The sequence below is a fragment of the Oryctolagus cuniculus genome, chromosome 3, assembly GCF_051225735.1.
Source record: "Oryctolagus cuniculus isolate XC-2025 breed Fujian yellow rabbit chromosome 3, ASM5122573v1, whole genome shotgun sequence".
Taxonomy (NCBI): domain Eukaryota; kingdom Metazoa; phylum Chordata; class Mammalia; order Lagomorpha; family Leporidae; genus Oryctolagus; species Oryctolagus cuniculus.
Window position 1 is genome coordinate 159,732,324 of NC_142869.1, and position 18,273 is coordinate 159,750,596.

Below are 18,273 nucleotides of genomic sequence, written 5' to 3' on the forward strand. Positions count from 1 at the left end.
TCCATAAGAGGACTGTGTATGCTACTCTATAATGGACAAGATAAAATAGTAACTCTCACAAGAAAAAGAAAAATGTTGGGAAAGCTCAAGACCCAAATGCAAAACTTTTTAAAAAGTAGCTTCAAAATGTGGTGGCTGTGGAAAAATAAAATGGTGAACTGCAATATTCCCTTCCTGTGGGGGTTGTGTTCCAAGATATTCAGAATTCTCTATATGCTACATTTTTCTCCATACATATATACCTATGGCAAATTTAAATCATAAATTAGGCATAGTGAGAGATTAACAATTGCTAATAAAACATAACAATTTTAACAATACACTGTAATAGAGTTAATTAAAATTCATGAATAGTTTATTCAGGAATCCTCCATTTAACATTTTGGGATCATGATTGAAACCACAGAAAGCAAAACTGAGGATAGCGGGAATACAGTATTCATACGGGTTAGGACATATTCCCATTTGGTCACAATATCCATATATCAGTAATTAAAACCAAGCTTCATCCTTCTAATGAGTTTAAATATAATTTAATTATTACATACAGGTTCCATAAATCCATATTAAATTAGACTTGAGTCCGACCATCTAATCTAATCTAAACCTACAATTTAAAGATAAAGCAAAACAGAACTTACCTTAATGTCAAATATTCTTAAAAAATAAGATCTCTGTGGATTGTCCTTAACTAGACATGCAACCCCACTGCACTTCTTTGACCACATACAGTTCCGATCTGCAGCATATAACTGTACCACTGCTGAAGACATTGTCTGCAAAACAAAATTTATAGCCGTTAGGTTCAAAAAACAGTCAGATGATCACAGAGCTTGTTGCCACCTTAACTGCAGCCCCTTGAGAGAAACTGTGTCAGGACCACCAAGCTTCACTGCTCCTGAATTCCTGACCCACAGAAACAAGGAGATATATAAACAGTCACTGTTATTTTAAGCCACTAGCTTTTGAAGTAACTTTTGAAATTATTCCAAAGTTATTTATACAATGATTAATAACTAATACAACTTTATAACAATGATTAGTAAAACATTTATTGATGCTTTAGATGTGTCAGGAATACAACATCATTTAATTTTTGTTACTATCATCACTTCATTTTATACTTAAGAACCACTGCTACAGAGCATAAGCAATTTGTCCAGTATCATCAGCTAAAAAAATTCCAAGCAATTTATGACTTTAGATTCTGTATTCTTATGCTCTGTTTTATACTGCTTCCCAATAAAGAGAATATTTAAACAATGTAGTTGTTTAATAATTTAAACAATGTAATTGTTTACTAATAAACAATTGTTAGTAAAGGTTGGCATCCACAAACCAATTAAATACTTTGTAGCAAAGGTACAAAGCTGAACTTGAAAGCAGGATTGGTGATTACCCTTTATGGTGCTGATACTTCAAATATTTCACCTGGAAGATAGATTTTAATATCTCATTTTCTAAACAGTAAAATGGAAAGAAAAAGGATTCTAAGTGACTTGTACTAGTGGCCACACAACTGAAAGCTATAGTGAAAGTATGAAAAAAATGACCTGAGTGCCTCCTGTCTCAATTTTCCCAAGGATAGGAGCTAACTAGAATGCTTTTAGATGCACTGCTTCATCATATGCAATTTTAGGACATTAAGGTATTCCATTAATGATACTATGTTGGGGGGTTGGCGCTGTGGTGCAGTAGGTTAATCCTCTGCCTGCAGTGCCAGCATCCTATATGGGTGCTGGGTTCTAGTGCTGGCTGTTCCTCTTCCGATCCAGCCTCTGCTATGACCTGGGAAAGCAGTAGAAGATGGCCCAAGACCTTGGGCTCCTGCACCTGCATGGGAGACTGAGAAGTAGCACCTGGCTCCTGGCTTCGGATAGGCACAGCTCCGGTCATTGCGGCCATCTGGGGAGTGAACCAACAGAAGGAAGACCTTTCTCTCTCTCTCTCTCTTCCTCTCACTGTCTGTAACTCTTCCTCTCAAAGAAATAAATAAAAATCTTAAAAAAAAAAAGATACTATGTTGTCATCTATCTTATGAGTCTATAATAAAACAATAAACATACCAATTTTTGTCCTAAACTAGGTTTTCTTTTCACATTAAAATACAGAATATAAATATTCAATTTTGTTTTTAAAAAGTGAAACACACATATTCTAAGATAGCATTTACAAATCTTCAGAAAGCAATAATTACCTGTTCTGATTCAGAAACCTCATTCCTAAACTGGAATTTAATAACTTAGATAATGAAAAATGCATATCCTTAATGTAACTAAAAATATTTTTTAATAAAAACTTACTTAGTGAAATATAAAAATTGACTAAATAATTATGGTACTTTAGTTCAATGGAATTTGGACACTATAATAAAAATAGACTACATTAAGCTTTAAGGAGACACTGTTTTGGATTTACTTGACAATGCCTGGATACTGCCCTCCTTTGGTAAAAGGACAGCAAGGAACTATTGTATACACGTAGCTTCTAACCGTTTCAAAGCCTGAAATGCCAGATCATCACTATTAGGAATCAAGAGTTCCTAATAATTTTTCCAGGTAACAGTGCTCAATGTTAGCTTTTTAACTTTTACAGACCAAATTCATCTTTGAACTTTATACATGGTGGTTATGAGCAGGCCACAAATCAGCAGGAAATTTTCCACAAAAAGACCAATGAAAAATTATGAAGATAATTCAGAAACATGAAAAATGCACTAGTGCACTGGATTTAAAGGAGACTATATGATGTGGGTATACCTTTGGCTTGTTTGAAATTTATCTGTGTGTTTTTGCAAGTGTACCATCTGAGGCTGACAACTCCATAAACTTCCTATTCCACAAAGCTATAGCACACAAAACTTCAGAAAAAAGAGATTTCACATAGAGATGATCAAACAGAAGGCTGAAGAAATCAAGTTTTCATTTAAATTACAGCTCTTTTACTTTGATACTATTCCTGACCAGCTGTTGTGGGCATCAGGGTATTAAGAAGATCGGTTCTGTCTCTCAAGTAAACAAATAAAAGTTAAAACAACAACAAAATCTTAATAAATAAAGATGGGGTGGGCATTTGGCTTAAAAGTTAAATTGCCCCTTGAACACCTGCATTCCACTGCAGTGTCTGGTTCAATCTCCAGCTCCTTCAATTCCTATCTTCCTATTAATGTGCATCTTGGGAAGCAGCAAACTGATGCAAATACTTTGGTCCCTGCCACCCATGTAGGAGACCCTGATGAAGTTCTAGGCTCCTGGCTTCAGCTTGGCCCAGATCTGGCAATTGTAGGCATTTGGAGAGCGAACCTGGGAATGGAAGATTTCTCTGGGTCTCTCTGCCTTTCAAATAAAATGAAAATAATGTTTTAAATGGTAAATTTCAAAAAACACATTCACTTAAAATATTCTATAATCTTCCATAGACACAATTTTCCAAAATGTGTTACAATCTTACATGTGTAGGTGTACCTATCTCACTTCTTCTTACCTTAAACTCCTAAGTATAAAAATGACGTATCATTGTACCTTACAAAGCCTTTTTTGAATGGCTCAGAATAATTACAGTCAATACAAAGGTACCGTTCTTTCTTTTTTTTTTATTTGACAGGTAGAGTTATAGACAGTGAGAGAGACAGAGAGAAAGGTCATCCTTCCATTGGTTCACTCCCCAAATGGCCGCCACGGCCAGTGCTGCTTCCTCCTGGTCTCCCCTGCGGGTGCCCAAGCACTTGGGCCATCCTCCACTGCCTTCCCAGGCCACAGCAGAGAGCCAGATTGGAAGAGGAGCAACCAGGATTAGAACCCAGCACCCAAGTGGGATGCCGGCGCCACAGGCAGAGGATTAACCAAGTGAACCATGGCACCGGCCCCTCAAAGGTAGCTTTCAAACATAACATTAAACATATAAACACTAGACAATATAAAAACAGCAACTATCCCTTAAACTTTAGACTGACAGTGGCTTAATTAAGTTTTTAAAAACATTCCTTCCATTCCTTAAAGTAATTGCAGCTAATCAAGTCCATTACTTTTTGCCTTTCACAATCAAGACAATATTAATGAAAAATACCCTGAGGACAAGTGCTTAGAAAGGGAAATCTACAGGGTAAGTGCAGTGGCACAGGGGGTTAAACCTCTGCTCACAGCACCACATCCCACCAGATTTATGGTGAAGCTCTGGTGGGAGAATAGTGGTATCACTGACACTTTACAAAAGGTTAAGGAGGATGATGGCTCAAAGAAATCAGAGTCTACAAATGAATAACTTGTTTTAAGAAGGAACAAGGTGATGTTTAAGATGAAGTCTACAGCAGCAGACCATTCAATCAATCAGTGAGGAAAAAAATCCATCTTGTTTTTGTCCTAATTGTAGAGGACTATCAAAACAGCAGAAACAATAGCCCACACCATAGCAACTCAACTGACCCCACTTACATAATTCTGACTGAACACTTAAGTGGATAAAACTTTCTGCTCCCTGAGTATCAATACTGTTAAATCCAGATCAGCTTTGTACATAAGAACAGAACTTTCAATGGAAATTTTAAATAAGTGGGATCAAGATCCTGAATCATTTCTTCAAGGAATTGTTAACAGGAGATGAAATGTGGATTTTCCAGTATAAGCCTACAGACAAAGTATGATCACAGTAATGGTTATCAAGAGGTGCGTGAAAGTAGTAGAAAGGAAAAGCAGACTGTTCATGGCCAAAACTGCCAACAATACTTTTTTTTTTTCCTCCAATTCTCAGGCATTTTACATTGCTGATTTTCTCACAAGGCAAAGAATGATAACATGCTTATTAGGAGAATGTTTCGACAAAGGTAGCCAGCTTTAGCACAATGACACTCAGGAAAGCTTCCCACAGAGTTCCTCTCCATCACAAGAATGCTCCTGTTAATTCCTCTCTTAAACAATGTCAATTTTCTAAGAGTTGTGATGGAAGAGCATTAGGTACCCACATTACAGCCCTGAACTGGCTCTATGACTTCTTTTTGGTTCCTAATCTTAAAATATCCTTAAAGAGCACCCATCTTTCTTCAGTTAAAAATGTACAATACTGCACTGATGTGCTTAAATTTCCGACACCCTCAGTTCTAAGGGATGGACCAAATGCCTGATATTGCTGCTTACAAAAGGGTTTTAAATTTGACAGTGCTTACATTAAGAAATGGTTTTTTAAAAAATCTTATCTTTTAATTCCATTTCACCCACAAACCTTTTGAAGACCCTTTGTATAACACATCAGAGTAAGAATTTTAAATCAGGAAAATAGGTGTTTCTCTAATTACAAAATCAGTTAATGACAGGGGAAAGAATAGAAAATACCAGGACTCACAGATCCTTGCTTTCAACAACCAACTACCTACAACAAATACTAAGATAACTAGAATAACTGTACACAACAATTAGTACTTTAAATAAAGATTTTTTCAACAAATAGGCAAAATAAACTGACAGGGGAAAAATCAAATCACTGAATAAAATCAAGTCTTTTCTATGATCACATTGGCTTAGATTAATAGACAAATACTTCAACTTTTGTATATATGTATGGATGTATTATGTGTGTATTTGGTCCCAAATATCTAAAAACTAATTTGGGGAAATCCATCTTAAGTTTCTTATTATATACAGGGAAGCTTTAAATATGTTTTTAGATGCCCTGATGAATAATATATTCACATGAAATAATCCACTACCCTTACTATGAAAATGTATATATTATAAAAGAAATACAAAGAAGTTGCTTGAAATCTTGTAATTATTTACTTATGCCATGATCTGAAGGAACTATCTTCTAAATAATTAAAGTCTGAAAACACCTGGTTATATGCTGACTTCGTAAATCTAATACTGAAACTAATAATTTTAAAAATAAAAGCAATGCGCCTGATGGTGACAAGCAATTCCAAAGTGATGAGTACCAGTGAAAAAAACTTTCCAGGAAAACAAAACAAAAAATCAATTTTGGATGGACTGGATATTATCACCTGGTAACTTCTACAATCAGGAAACTGGAGAAGCAAAGAGAAAAGAAAATGGTAGCAACTTAAAAAGATTACATCAAAAAAAGAAGACTTCACAAGAAACAGTTTTTGCTTACTTGTTTTTAATTCAAGGTTGGAGGAATGCAGGAGGAGGCAGGAAGAGCACAAAAGCAAAAAGTAACCAACAGAATAACAAAATGAAGAAAAAGGGAGCCAGATAAAACAGCTGCTGTCTTAGGGACCAAACTTGGTCTTTTTTAGGTCTTAGTAGCTACTCACGAAAACTGCAGTAGTAGACATATCCGGTTACCAAGAATTTATTAGGTAACTGCTAGGTACAAGACATTGTGATAAATGTGGGTCAGGGTAGAAATGAAAGGGGATTGAGCGCAAAAATAAATTAGTCAGATGTGGGCCCTGTGAAAACCCAGTCTAATAGGAAGACAGGCATTAATAACAACTACAAATGCTACTAAGGGAAAATTTGGTACACAAAGAAAACAAAATACAGCTGGTGTAGAAAGGCTTCCCCAGGCTGGGGCTGGCGCTGTGGTGTAGTGGGTAAAGCCTCCCTCTATGGTGCCTGTAAGGCCGCCAAGAAACAAACACTGGAGTTAAGGGAAAGGTTTATTGTCAGGTGGGGGAAGCCCAACGTTGGGGGTGGTGGTGAGAGAGTAAGCAAGAGAGGAATCAGGAGAGAGAGAGGGCATGTGTGCTGGAAGCAAGTCCTGTTATATTTTGCAGGGGCAGGGGCAGGGAAGTAGGAACAGCAAATCCCATCAGGGTGGGGGTGGAGCTGACACCTGTGGTTGGGACATGGGGTTTAGGAATGAAATTTACTATGCAAGTGGCCACTGGGGCCAGAGCCTAAGATGGTATCTGGGGCACAGATGGCGCCACAGATAAGATGGCACCATTTTACTAACAGCGCTGGCACCAATATGGGTGCTAGTTCAAGTCCTGGCTGTTCCACTTCCAGCTCTCTGCTATGGCCTGGGAGAGCAGTAGAAGATGGCCCATGTCCTTGGGCCACTGCACCCACATAGGAGACCTGGAGGAAGCTCCTGGCTCCTGGGTTTGGGTTGGCCCAGCTCCGGTTGTTGCAGCCATTTGGGGAGTAAACCAACGGATGGAAGATCTCTCTCTCTCTCTCGCTTGCTCACTCTCTCTCTCTGTGCCCCTGCCTCTCTGTCCTTCAAATAAATAAATAAATCTAAAAAAAGGCTTCCCACAAGTAGCATATATCTGAAGGATGAAAAGCAAAAGTCATGTGAATAAAGTGGCGGAAATGGGGAGGAAACAGTATTCTATGTAGACACAACAACAAAATCCCTACCATGGGAAAGTGCTGGCAAAGTCTGAGGATCTGCATAGGGCAGGGGACAAGAAACAGAAGACTGACATGTCATGAAATTGCAAACTTAATACTAAAGTAAAAAACATTAACTCTGTGCTTCAGGGAGATGAATGGTCACATACAGCTACGAAACCTTGACTGCGGATTTTGGTACAGTGGTGTATCACTCTGTAATGGCCCTTGATACCTCTCAACATCCAAGTTCTAGCCGGCGCCGCAGCTCAGTAGGCTAATCCTCTGCCTTGCGGCGCCAGCACACCAGGTTCTAGTCCCGGTCGGGGCTCCGGATTCTGTCCCGGTTGCCCCTCTTCCAGGCCAGCTCTCTGCTGTGGCCAGGGAGTGCAGTGGAGGATGGCCCAGGTGCTTGGGCCCTGCACCCCATGGGAGACCAGGAGAAGTACCTGGCTCTTCCCATTGGATCAGCGCGGTGCGCCGGCTGCAGCGCGCCGGCCGCGGCAGCCATTGGAGGGTGAACCAACAGCAAAGGAAGACTTTTCTCTCTGCCTGTCAAAAAAAAAAAAAAAAAAATCCAAGTTCTTAGAAGATACTCTCTTCCTCTACGGCCTTTGGATGTCCACATGACTTGTTTTGACCAAAAGCACACCAGGAATGATAGTAGAAGTCTGAAAAGTATATGTACATTGTGGACTGCCCTCTTGGACATATTGCCCTTAAAACTAGGATCAAAGACCATATACAAAAGCAAGGCCCAATCCATTACACCTCTCCTAAGTCCAGCCCCCCCATTAGACCTGCCAGCCAAATCCAACTGCATGCATAAGCCTCAGTGGCACCAGAAGACTAATCACCCAGTCATTCCAGAGAATCATGAGAAATAACCTGACAGTTCTTTGAGTTACTAAGTCATGAGGCAGTTTGTTTGCAGCAACATACAACAAATACTGGGGATTGCTTTAGTATACAGGAAAACATATGACCAATGATAGCTACCTCTAACTTCTTCCTCCATTCCATTTACTATGGACATATGTATATTTTTTTTCAAAAAAGATTTATTGATTTGAAAGGCAAAGTGACAGAGACAGGCAGAGACAGACAGAAAGCTCACCTATCCACTGCCTCATTCACTCCCCAAATGTTCACCAACAACTAGGCCAGACCAGGCCCAACTCTGGACCCAGGAACTCCATTCAGTCTGCCATGTAGATGGGAGGGGCACAAGAACTTTAGCCGTAATCTGCTGCCTCCCAAGATACTTTAGCATAAAGCTATATCAAAAGCTAGCAGCCAGGACTCCAACCATTCACTGTGATATGGGATGTAGGCGTCCCAAGAAGAATAACCCACTGCAACATGATGCCCACCCCTAGCTGTGTGTTTAACCAATAAAATAACCAATAAAATTATTAAAAATTTTAATTATAAATCGTAAAAGTTTTAGACCTGACATTTACTACAATCACGCATTCTTTTTCAAAAGCCATTTTAAAAATCACCTGACTGTATATACAAAAGCCAAAGTGAAGGATGAGCTGGAAAGTACACTTGGCTAAGTCACTCATAACTATACCAATCTTTTATGTTTTAAATTCATACATTCAGAAAAGTGTAAATTACAATGTGGCACAGACTTTTAGCATTACCTGCAAGCAATCAAAATTATAGATGCTAAAACTTCAAATGACAAGGCTTACTGTATTCTTAATTTTCTACTTTGAGGATTGTCATTTACAAATAATGGTGAGGGATAATGATATCATTAACAGACTGGGTAATATTTGCAAACAGGTGTGGACACTGTTAAAAGGGCAACTCGCAGGCGTGGCTTGCTCTCTTCTGCTTCTCTCTTCCCTGTAGCTTAAGTGGACCTGCCTAAAAGGAATTTTTCTTCTGTCTCCTTTTCTCTGACTTTCATAAAATCAACTGGATTATGATAAAACCTGAAACTTGTGTTTGGATTTAAAAAAAAATTATTTATTCATTTGAAAGGTCAAATTGTAAGAGAGAAGGAGAGAGAGGAAGAGGGAGAGAGAGGGGGAGAGAGAAAGGGAATTAGGGAGAGAGAGTTGTTCCACCTACCGGTTTCCTCCCCAAAATGGTCCCAATGCTAGGTCTGGGCTGGACTGAAGCCAGGAGCCAGCTTTATCTGGGTCTCCCACTGGGGTGGAGAGAGGCTCAAGCACTTGAGCCATCTTCCACTGCCCTCCCAGGAACACCAACATGGAGCTGGATCAGGAGTGGAGCAGCCAGGACAGGAATTGGTGTCCATATGGGATGCCACAACACATGTGGGGCCCCTGGATTTGGATTTTTTAAGGAAAGAAGTTATAAAGGAGGCCTTTCCATGTCAGCTTACCAAAGTTTAACATGACCATCTGAGACTGAAGTCCTGATAACATGGGAAAGGAGGAAGAATGGGAGTAGAGGGTGATTTTTTTTGAAACTCATGTAATAGAGCAGTATTCCAAAAATTCATGAAAACATGTACTATGGGGGAAAAAAAGCATGGATTTCAAAAATTTTTGCATCAATATAAACTTATCTTTTCGAATTTCCATGAACTTTCTGAAGTACTCTCTACTCTGATCATTGCAAAATATTAACAAAAAGATGAGGGAACAGTCTGCATAGCCTAATTTTCATCACATTACATGCTGAGGATACCCAAAACTGCCTCAGAAGTCACTGTCCTCTCTTAAATCTTGATCCTCCATTTCAAAACTCTGTGTTCCCAAAAGTGAGACTCTTTGTCATCCTCCTTTTATGTAGCCAACTCTGCTCATCTTTCAATCTTCCCTATAAATATCACCATAGGGCCCAGTCCCTGGCTCCCTGATCCCACTTTCCCTTAGTCAGGAACAAAGGCCTAGCCACAGAATTCCCAGTGCCTAGTTATACTCATTATAGCAGTTACTGCATTGTCATCGGTTCACTGACGTTTCCACACCAGATTGTCATTTTCCTGAAGACAGGATCCTGTCTTATTTCTATATTCTTCTAGCACTATACCAGACTTATGGTAAGCAACTGTAGAATTGTTAAAACACACACAGAGTGTTAACACTTAACCTACTGTTATACCTGAACATTTATGAAGATAAGCAAGATAAGCTTGCCTGTTTGCTCAGCTTCAATCATCAGAAATCAGAAGGAAACAGTTCCTCCTATCACTGGACCCTGCCAACAAGATTCTCTTTAGTAACTCAGTGAACTGGTGATGTGACTAGGCCCTTTCAGACTACACAAATGATCGTGTTAAACATTTTTTAGTAGAGAGGAAACACTAAATAACACCAATAAAATTCACAGTTAATAAGCCATTAAGAAAAAAGCATGCTGAGAAATTAATTTCATGGAAAGGGGTATTTTGAACAGCAGAAATCTGATATAGATATAGTATAATGGTTTTCACACTAGGAGGCACAGATATTAATAATTCTCTTGAAAAGATGCCCAATCAAATGCATCCTCAACAGCAGAGCTGCTAAAAATCCTCCAGTCTATTCCACATTTTTAGAAAATATGGGCATCATTCAAATCATATTGTTTATGTAAGCCAGTAGCAAATCTACAAAACACTAAAAGTTTTTGACAATTAGGAGGCCAGACAAGTATTACAAAATCAAAGATAATGTAATATCCAGTATGAAATAAAGAGCCATAATTGGCTAGCAACAATCCTAATAAGCCAAGCTTCCTTGACTCAAAGTCTTAACAAAGTCAGAAATGAACAAACTCAGATGATGCAATAGGATAAGACAATCTGTGTCTTATAGTAACAAAGATTCTAAAGCCAGGAAATGCAGCACAATATAACAGTACAAAAATGCTCACACAGACCATCTAGTTTATCCTCTAAGAGTTAAAAAAAAAAGTTCTGTTGAACTCAATCAGGTAAAGTAACAGCACATTTGAGAAAGACTTCTACCAAAATTGTAAACATTTCAAATTTTACACTTACTAATTCAAATCTTCAGAACCTTAAGATTATCGAAAATTACTCAGACACCTGGAATTTTCTAGATTATCAAGAAAAACACCCACTTTGCTTGTTAAATATACTGTAGTTGAGCTATACAACAGGACACCATATCGCTGCTTACAAAATGACAATGATATAAAGAAAAGTTGACAAGATACATTGTTACACGGGGAAAAAAAATCAAGGCTATAAAAGGAAGTTGTGTATGCTAACATTTGTACACAATAGCAGGAACCAGAATAACTTGTATTTGCTTAACTAAGCACAGAACTGTCTGAAAAGAAAAAGTAGTTATAGTTCCTATTGTTTAGAGCTTCTGTGTGTGCCCCTAAGTTTTGTCAGAGAAGGAATGACTGTGCAAATATAGGATGTGCAGAAGATAAGCTTTACACTTCATTTCCATGTTTTGTTACTTTTAAGTCACGTGAATATTCTAGTTTACCCAAAATTAAATCTTTGAAAAATACACACACAAAATAAGAAGGCTGATTTAAGTCATATTATCGTGTAAGTCTGGAGCAAAACACACACGAAAAAACACATCTTTCCGACCTAGTAACAGAAACTCAGGAAGAATTCTGATTAGCTTTTATGTCTTCCTATTAAAAATCAAATGTGAGCACTGCTGAGTAACATATTGTTGCTACAGAGGCTTAAAGGAAGAAAGAGAAAATGTTGGCTACTATAGGGAGATAGCCTGTCTATAAAGGTCAAAACTGATAATGTCTTTTGCAGACTTTCTCTTTGAGTCTGTTGAATGCTTGGACATGATTAAACAAGACAAGAAAATTTTAAATTGAATTCTGGGCCAGCACTGTGGCTCACTAGGCTAATCCTCCACCTTGCGGCGCCAGCACACCGGGTTCTAGTCCAGGTCAGAGCACCGGATTCTGTCCCGGTTGCCCTTCTTCCAGGCCAACTCTCTGCTGTGGCCAGGGAGTGCAGCGGAGGATGGCCCAAGTACTTGGGCCCTGCACCCCATGGGAGACCAGGAGAAGTACCTGGCTCCTGCCATTGGACCAGCGCAGTGCGCCGGCTGCAGCGCGCCGGCCACGGCGGCCATTGGAGGGTGAACCAAAGGCAAAGGAAGACCTTTCTCTCTGTCTCTCTCTCTCACTGTCCACTCTGCCTGTTAAAAAATAAAAAAAATTAAAAAATTGAATTCTGTATTTGTGTTTCTATATTCAACTCTAAATTACCTAGGCATTTAAAGATAGTCACAGGGATGATATGAGCATATTCAATTTGCTTTTTTTAAAAAAAAATATTTGAAAGACAGAGGTACAGAGAGAGGTAGAGCCAGAGAGAGAGAGAGGAAGGAGAGAGAGAATCTTCCATTCCATTGGTTCACTCCCCAAATGACTGCAACAGCCAGAACTAAGCTGAGCTGATCTGAAGCCAGGAGCCAGGAGCTTCTTCCCAGTCTGCCATGTGGGTGCAGGGGCCCAAGGACTTGGGCCATCTTTCACTGCTTTCCCAGGCCATAGCAGATAGCTGGATAGGAAGAGGAGCAGTCAGGACTTGAACCAGCACCCATATAGGATGCTGGCGCTGCAGGCTGGGGCTTTAACCTGCTGCGTCACAGTGCCGGCCCCACATTTGCTTGATTTTCATATTTACAATCTAGATGGGGGAACGACATGCAAATGTAAAACTGATCTGAGAGTAAGTAAGCAAAATATGAGACTATGGAAGTTTAGAGTACTTAGCCTTAAATAGAATCATTAGATGTATGAGGCATTTCTCGACTCTTTCACTTTTGTACAATGTTTTGAAGGTCTTAATAAATAAAATCAGTTTGAGAATAAAAAAAAGAAAGCACAGGGTAAAGTTAAGAGCTATTTACAACAGTTCAAATTAATACTAAACCTAACTGAAGACTTTACACAACATTTGAGACTCTCTTATATTATATATAAGAATTAGTTAAAAAAAAAAAAAAAAGTAAGAATCGTTCTGAAGTTTTGTTTTTAAGATTTACATTTTATCCTGGCCTGAAGCGCCGGCATCCCATATGGGCGCTGGTTCTAGTCCCAGCTGCTCCTCTTCTGATCCAGCTCTCTGCTATGGCCTGGGAGAGCAGTAGAGGATGGCCCAAGTCCTTGGTCCCCTGCACCCACGTGGGAGACCCGGAGGAAGCTCCTGGTTCCTGGCTTCAGATTGGCACAACTCCGGCCGTTGCGGCCAATTGGGGAGTGAACCATTGGATGGAAGACCTCTCTCTCTCTCTGCCTCTCCTCTCTCTGTGTAACTCTTTCAAATAAAAATAAATAAATCTTTAAAAAAAAAAAAGATTTACATTTCATTCATAATTCAAGAAAATTAAAATTGAAGTATGAAGCAATGATGAGAGAGTTAGTAATTTGAATAATTATTCAGTAAAGTAGGTTTTAAATTCTTCAACCAGCTTCATGCTGCCAGTTTCAAAGGGTAACATTTTTATTCAAAATCAGTATTTCTAACTCTAGCTATTATTACTGAAACTCAGTGAAGAACATTCAATGAATTTTGTGTTCAATTGTAACTCCTATGATAAGCAGGAAGCTAAGTGACTTAAACTAAAAGGTAAATCATGCTTTTTTTTTCTTTTAAAAATCTTTACCATTAAAGATGGGGGAGAAGCCATCTTTAATATGGCTTAACAGATAAGGCTGCTGCCTACAGTGCCAGCATCCTGTATGGCCATGGGTTGGAGTCCTGGCTGCTCTACTTCTGATCCAGCTCTCTGCTATGGCCTGGAAAAGCAGTGGAAAACTCTGCCTTTGAAATAAATTAATAAATCTTTAAAAGAAAAAAAAAGAGCTTGGGGGAGAGGCAGGGAGAGAGGAAGAATGTAATTTATGTAGCACTATTGCAGAAAAAAACACTACACACTATAAAGGCAAAATAGCAAGCTAATGATTTTCCCTCCAAATAGAAAAGGGTGCCCCTTAGATCTCATGTACATATTTATAATTTACAAATCTACACTTGATCTTAACCAAAAGGCCGAGAAGCCTTTTGGGGCCGGTGCCGTGGCTCACTTGGTTAATCCTCTGCCTGTGGCGCTGACATCCCATATGGGCACCGGGTTCTAGTCCCGGTTGCTCCTCTTCCAGGCCAGCTCTCTGCTGTGGCCCGGGAGGGCAGTGGAGGATGGCCCAAGTGTTTGGGCCCTGCACCCACGTGGGAGGAAGCACCTGGCTCCTGGCTTCGGACCAGTGCAGTGCCAGCCATAGCGTCCATTTTGGGAGTGAACCAACAGAAATAAGATCTTTCTCTCTGTATCTCTCACTGTCTATAACTCTACCTGTCAAATAAATTAAAAAAAAAATTGCAAATTCTATGGCTCCTAAATAATCTATATATTTAAAAAAATGTTATTGTCTTCTCCAGGAAGTTCCAGATATGGGTGACTTGGGAGAGTGGCAAGTGGGAGCATATTCATGAGTTCTAGACTCTTTCCTGTTGCTCTCAGGAGTAGCACTAACAAAGTAGCTGACTGATGCACACAGCTATTTTAACATAGGTAAAAATTTAGCCCCCACACCCCGTTATACTAGCCACATTTTTCAAGTATTCAGTAACCACATAGTCCAGTGACTAACATATGGAAAAGCATCACATACAGTTCTATTGGCTAGTACTGCTCTGTAAAGTCCCAGGGAAGACATCTTATGCAAACAGTTTCTTAGAAGATGATATGGATTTTGAGGTCTGCAATGTGGTACAGAGGGTTAAGCTGCCATCTACAGCACAGGCATCCCATTAAGGGCACCAGTTGGAGGCCTGGCTGCCTCACTTCCCATTCAGCTCCCTGCTAATGTGCCCGGGAAAGCAGTGGCACATAGCCCATTTCCTTGGGCCCCTGCACCCAACATGGGAGACTCTAATGGAGTTCCTGGTTTCTGCTTTTGGCCAAGCCTGTTGCAGCCATTTGGGGAGTGAACTTGCAGATTCAAAATCCCTCCCAGTCTTCTTTCTTTCTCTCTGTAATTCTGCCTTTCAAAAACATAAAAGAATTTGTAAGGACAAGGGAAGGTCAGACTTGAGATCATTATGTAAAGGAATGTGCACAATAAAAAAAAAGTAACAAAATCATATTATTCACAAAGGATCTAGATAACACAGAAACTAAATATGTACAAGGGACTAATTCAGTTTGGTAAATATTTATTTTATGTGGACAATAGGAAACTAAGAGTTGGTCCATGTATTTAAGGAGTAAGCAACTTTAACAAAGGATAATATAAGTTCCAAAATGAAAGCAGGGATAAAGGTGCTCTGGGAATGCTAAGGGAGCCTGAATTATAACTGTGTACAAGGTCAACAGAGAGAATTAATGATGTCCCAGGGAGAATAGTGTGGTGACTGAAAGCATAGACTCTAGTAGGGTAGATTCAACCACTTATTATTTTTATTTATTTATTTATTTATTTGACAGGCAGAGTGGACAGTGAGAGAGAGAGACATAGATAAAGGTCTTCCTTTTGCCGTTGGCTCACCCTCCAATGGCGCACCGCGCTGATCCAAACGAAGCCAGGAGCCAGGTGTTTCTCCTGGTCTCCCACGCGGGTGCAGGGCCCAAGTACTTGGGCCATCCTCCACTGCACTCCCTGGCCACAGCAGAGAGCTGGCCTGGAAGAGGGGCAACCGGGACAGAATCCGGTGCCCCGACCGGGACTAGAACCTGGTGTGCCGGCGCCGCAAGGGGGAGGATTTATTAGCTTATATGATGTTAAGCAATTGCCTAACTACCTTATCCATGTTTTCTCATCTGCAAAATGGGGATAATATTCCTAACCTCATGTAGTTAATACATGTAAATTGCTCCAAACAATCCCTTCAATGCGGGGCTATTAGATTAAAGGAAATAATATATACAAAGTTTGCTTAGAATATTGCTTGGCATTGTTTGTACTTATTAAATTCATATTATCAGATTTATCAGTTGCTATACTGTTAACAAGATCATGTTAAAGCTCTACTACTAGTTTACAGTAACAATTAGGGGACTAGTATTTGCAAATTTTCAAAAAGAAAGATAACCCCACAACTTTACTGTCTACAAATCTGGGATTGTACTAAAAATGCACTTCAGTGCAGTAAAATACTCTGAACAAGGGCATCTGAAGCAGGATTAGTTCAGTGATAATTCAACTTAATAGTCAGTCATATCCTGTATCTTAACAGAATTTTCACGAGCTTGTATACTTTTCACAAACCTACTATGCGCTACTGGACAATTCCAAAGTTAGACACTCAATGTCTCTGCAGGAACAAGCACTTGTGTTGATAAATTAACTTGTGTTGTGATAAAATAACTTGTGTTGTGTCGTAAATTAAGGTCCTCTCCCAGGAATTTAGAATTCCAAACTGATACACAAGACTGATGGGATGAGAGAGGAGGAGCCTAAAAGTTCCACCAACTCCTGCTGTTTTTCTGAGTTTCTCAGCCTCTTACAGTTCCTAAAGTTTTGTTGTTCAATTCCCGTTTGGATTCCATGGGATTCTTTAATAGCCAATAGATTCCTTTTTGCTTAATCCAGACAAAAGTAGTTTCTATCAACTGTGCAAAAAGAATCTTAATAATATACTTCTTAGGGGCTGGACTTGTGGCTCACTTGGTTAATCCTCCGCCTGTGGCGCTGGCATCCCATGTAGGTACCGGGTTCTAGTCCCAGTTGCTCCTCTTCCAGTCCAGCTCTCTGCTGTGGCCCCGGGAGGGCAGTGGAGGATGGCCCAAGTGCTTGGGCCCCTGCACCCACATGGGAGACCAGGAGGAAGCACCTGGCTCCTGGCTTCGGATCGGCATAGCTCCAGCCGTGGCGGCCATTTTGGTGGGTGAACCAACGGAAGGAGGACCTTTCTCTCTGTCGCTCTCTCACTAACTCTGTCAAAAAATAAATAAATAAAGTATATACCGCATTTATTCTCACATTGCAGAAATCATGAGTATCAGTGAGAAATGACAGTTTTTCATATATGTATATGCTATGCTATATAATGGTAAAAATATATCAAAACATATACCTTGCTTTGGCCTAAAGTACTGGAATAGCTCCTAACAAGATACTCTGCTCCTATTTTATTTTCCTTCGTGAATTCTTCTTGCTAATTATGCTTTTTTTTCCCTAAAGATTTATTTATTTTTTGTTTATTTGAAAGGTAGAGTTAGAGAGTGAGAGTGAGAGAGTGAAAAAGATCTTCCATCCGCTGGTTCACTCTCCAAATGGCTGCAATGGCCAGGGTTGGGCCAGACTGAAACCAAGATCTTCCAGGTCTCCCATGTGAGTACAGGGGACAAGCACTTGGGCCATCTTCCTCTGATTCCCCAGATACACTAGCAGGGAGCTGGATCAGAAGTGGAGCAGCCAGGACTTAAACTGGCATTCATATGGGATGTCAGCACCACAGGTGGAAGCTTAACCCTGCTACACCGCAATGCTGACCCTACCAATTATCTTTTAATAAACAAGATTCATGCTTTTAATAAACAGATTCATGCTTAAAAAAATAACTGCAGCTAGTTCCTATTTGATAAAATAAGATTTGAACTCTTCAAAGCCTCAGCTCTTTCTTGGTCCAAGGCAAATCAGTTCTTTTATACTCACATCTGGCTTTTAATGCAATATGCATCAGGAAGAGAGCAGCCAAATAACTTGCAGATCCCCAACATATCATTCTCATCTTTATAGGTGGGGTTGGTTCTGGTGGGATATCATGGCAAACTCTGCAAACTTCATGTAAGTATTTCAAATATCATACTCTTGATCAAGTTATGCCTGATTCCCTCAGCAAATACTTTCCCCTCCTTCTATACTCATCAAGTTTTGTGTACAAATCAAATAAAGCATTCCTCATTGAATGACTTGTTACATGTTCCTACGTGAATTCTGCTTCACACAATGCACTGTTCTCCCTCTAAAGACAAGGGTCATTACACTTTATGCATACACAGCTTCTAGTATAGTATATTATATGCATTTAGTATTCATTCACATGCTA

At 39.6% G+C, this 18,273-nt stretch overlaps 1 protein-coding gene and 1 pseudogene across 6 annotated transcripts in view; both read right to left on the reverse strand.

Annotated features, from left to right (window-relative positions):
* WASL (WASP like actin nucleation promoting factor) overlaps nucleotides 1-18,273 on the reverse strand; it is an 83,752-nt gene that overhangs the window by 35,877 nt on the left and 29,602 nt on the right. For all 6 annotated transcript variants that reach the window (XR_016231757.1, XM_002712090.6, XM_089329499.1 and 3 more), the window contains one exon: nucleotides 642-776. Coding sequence is in view for 3 of the 6 variants with exons in the window: in XM_002712090.6 (XP_002712136.1) it covers nucleotides 642-776 (135 nt within the window). In the remaining 3 variants the exon portion in view is untranslated. The remainder of the gene's footprint in view (nucleotides 1-641; nucleotides 777-18,273) is intronic.
* Nucleotides 14,119-14,286, reverse strand: LOC127491955 (U2 spliceosomal RNA; annotated as a pseudogene).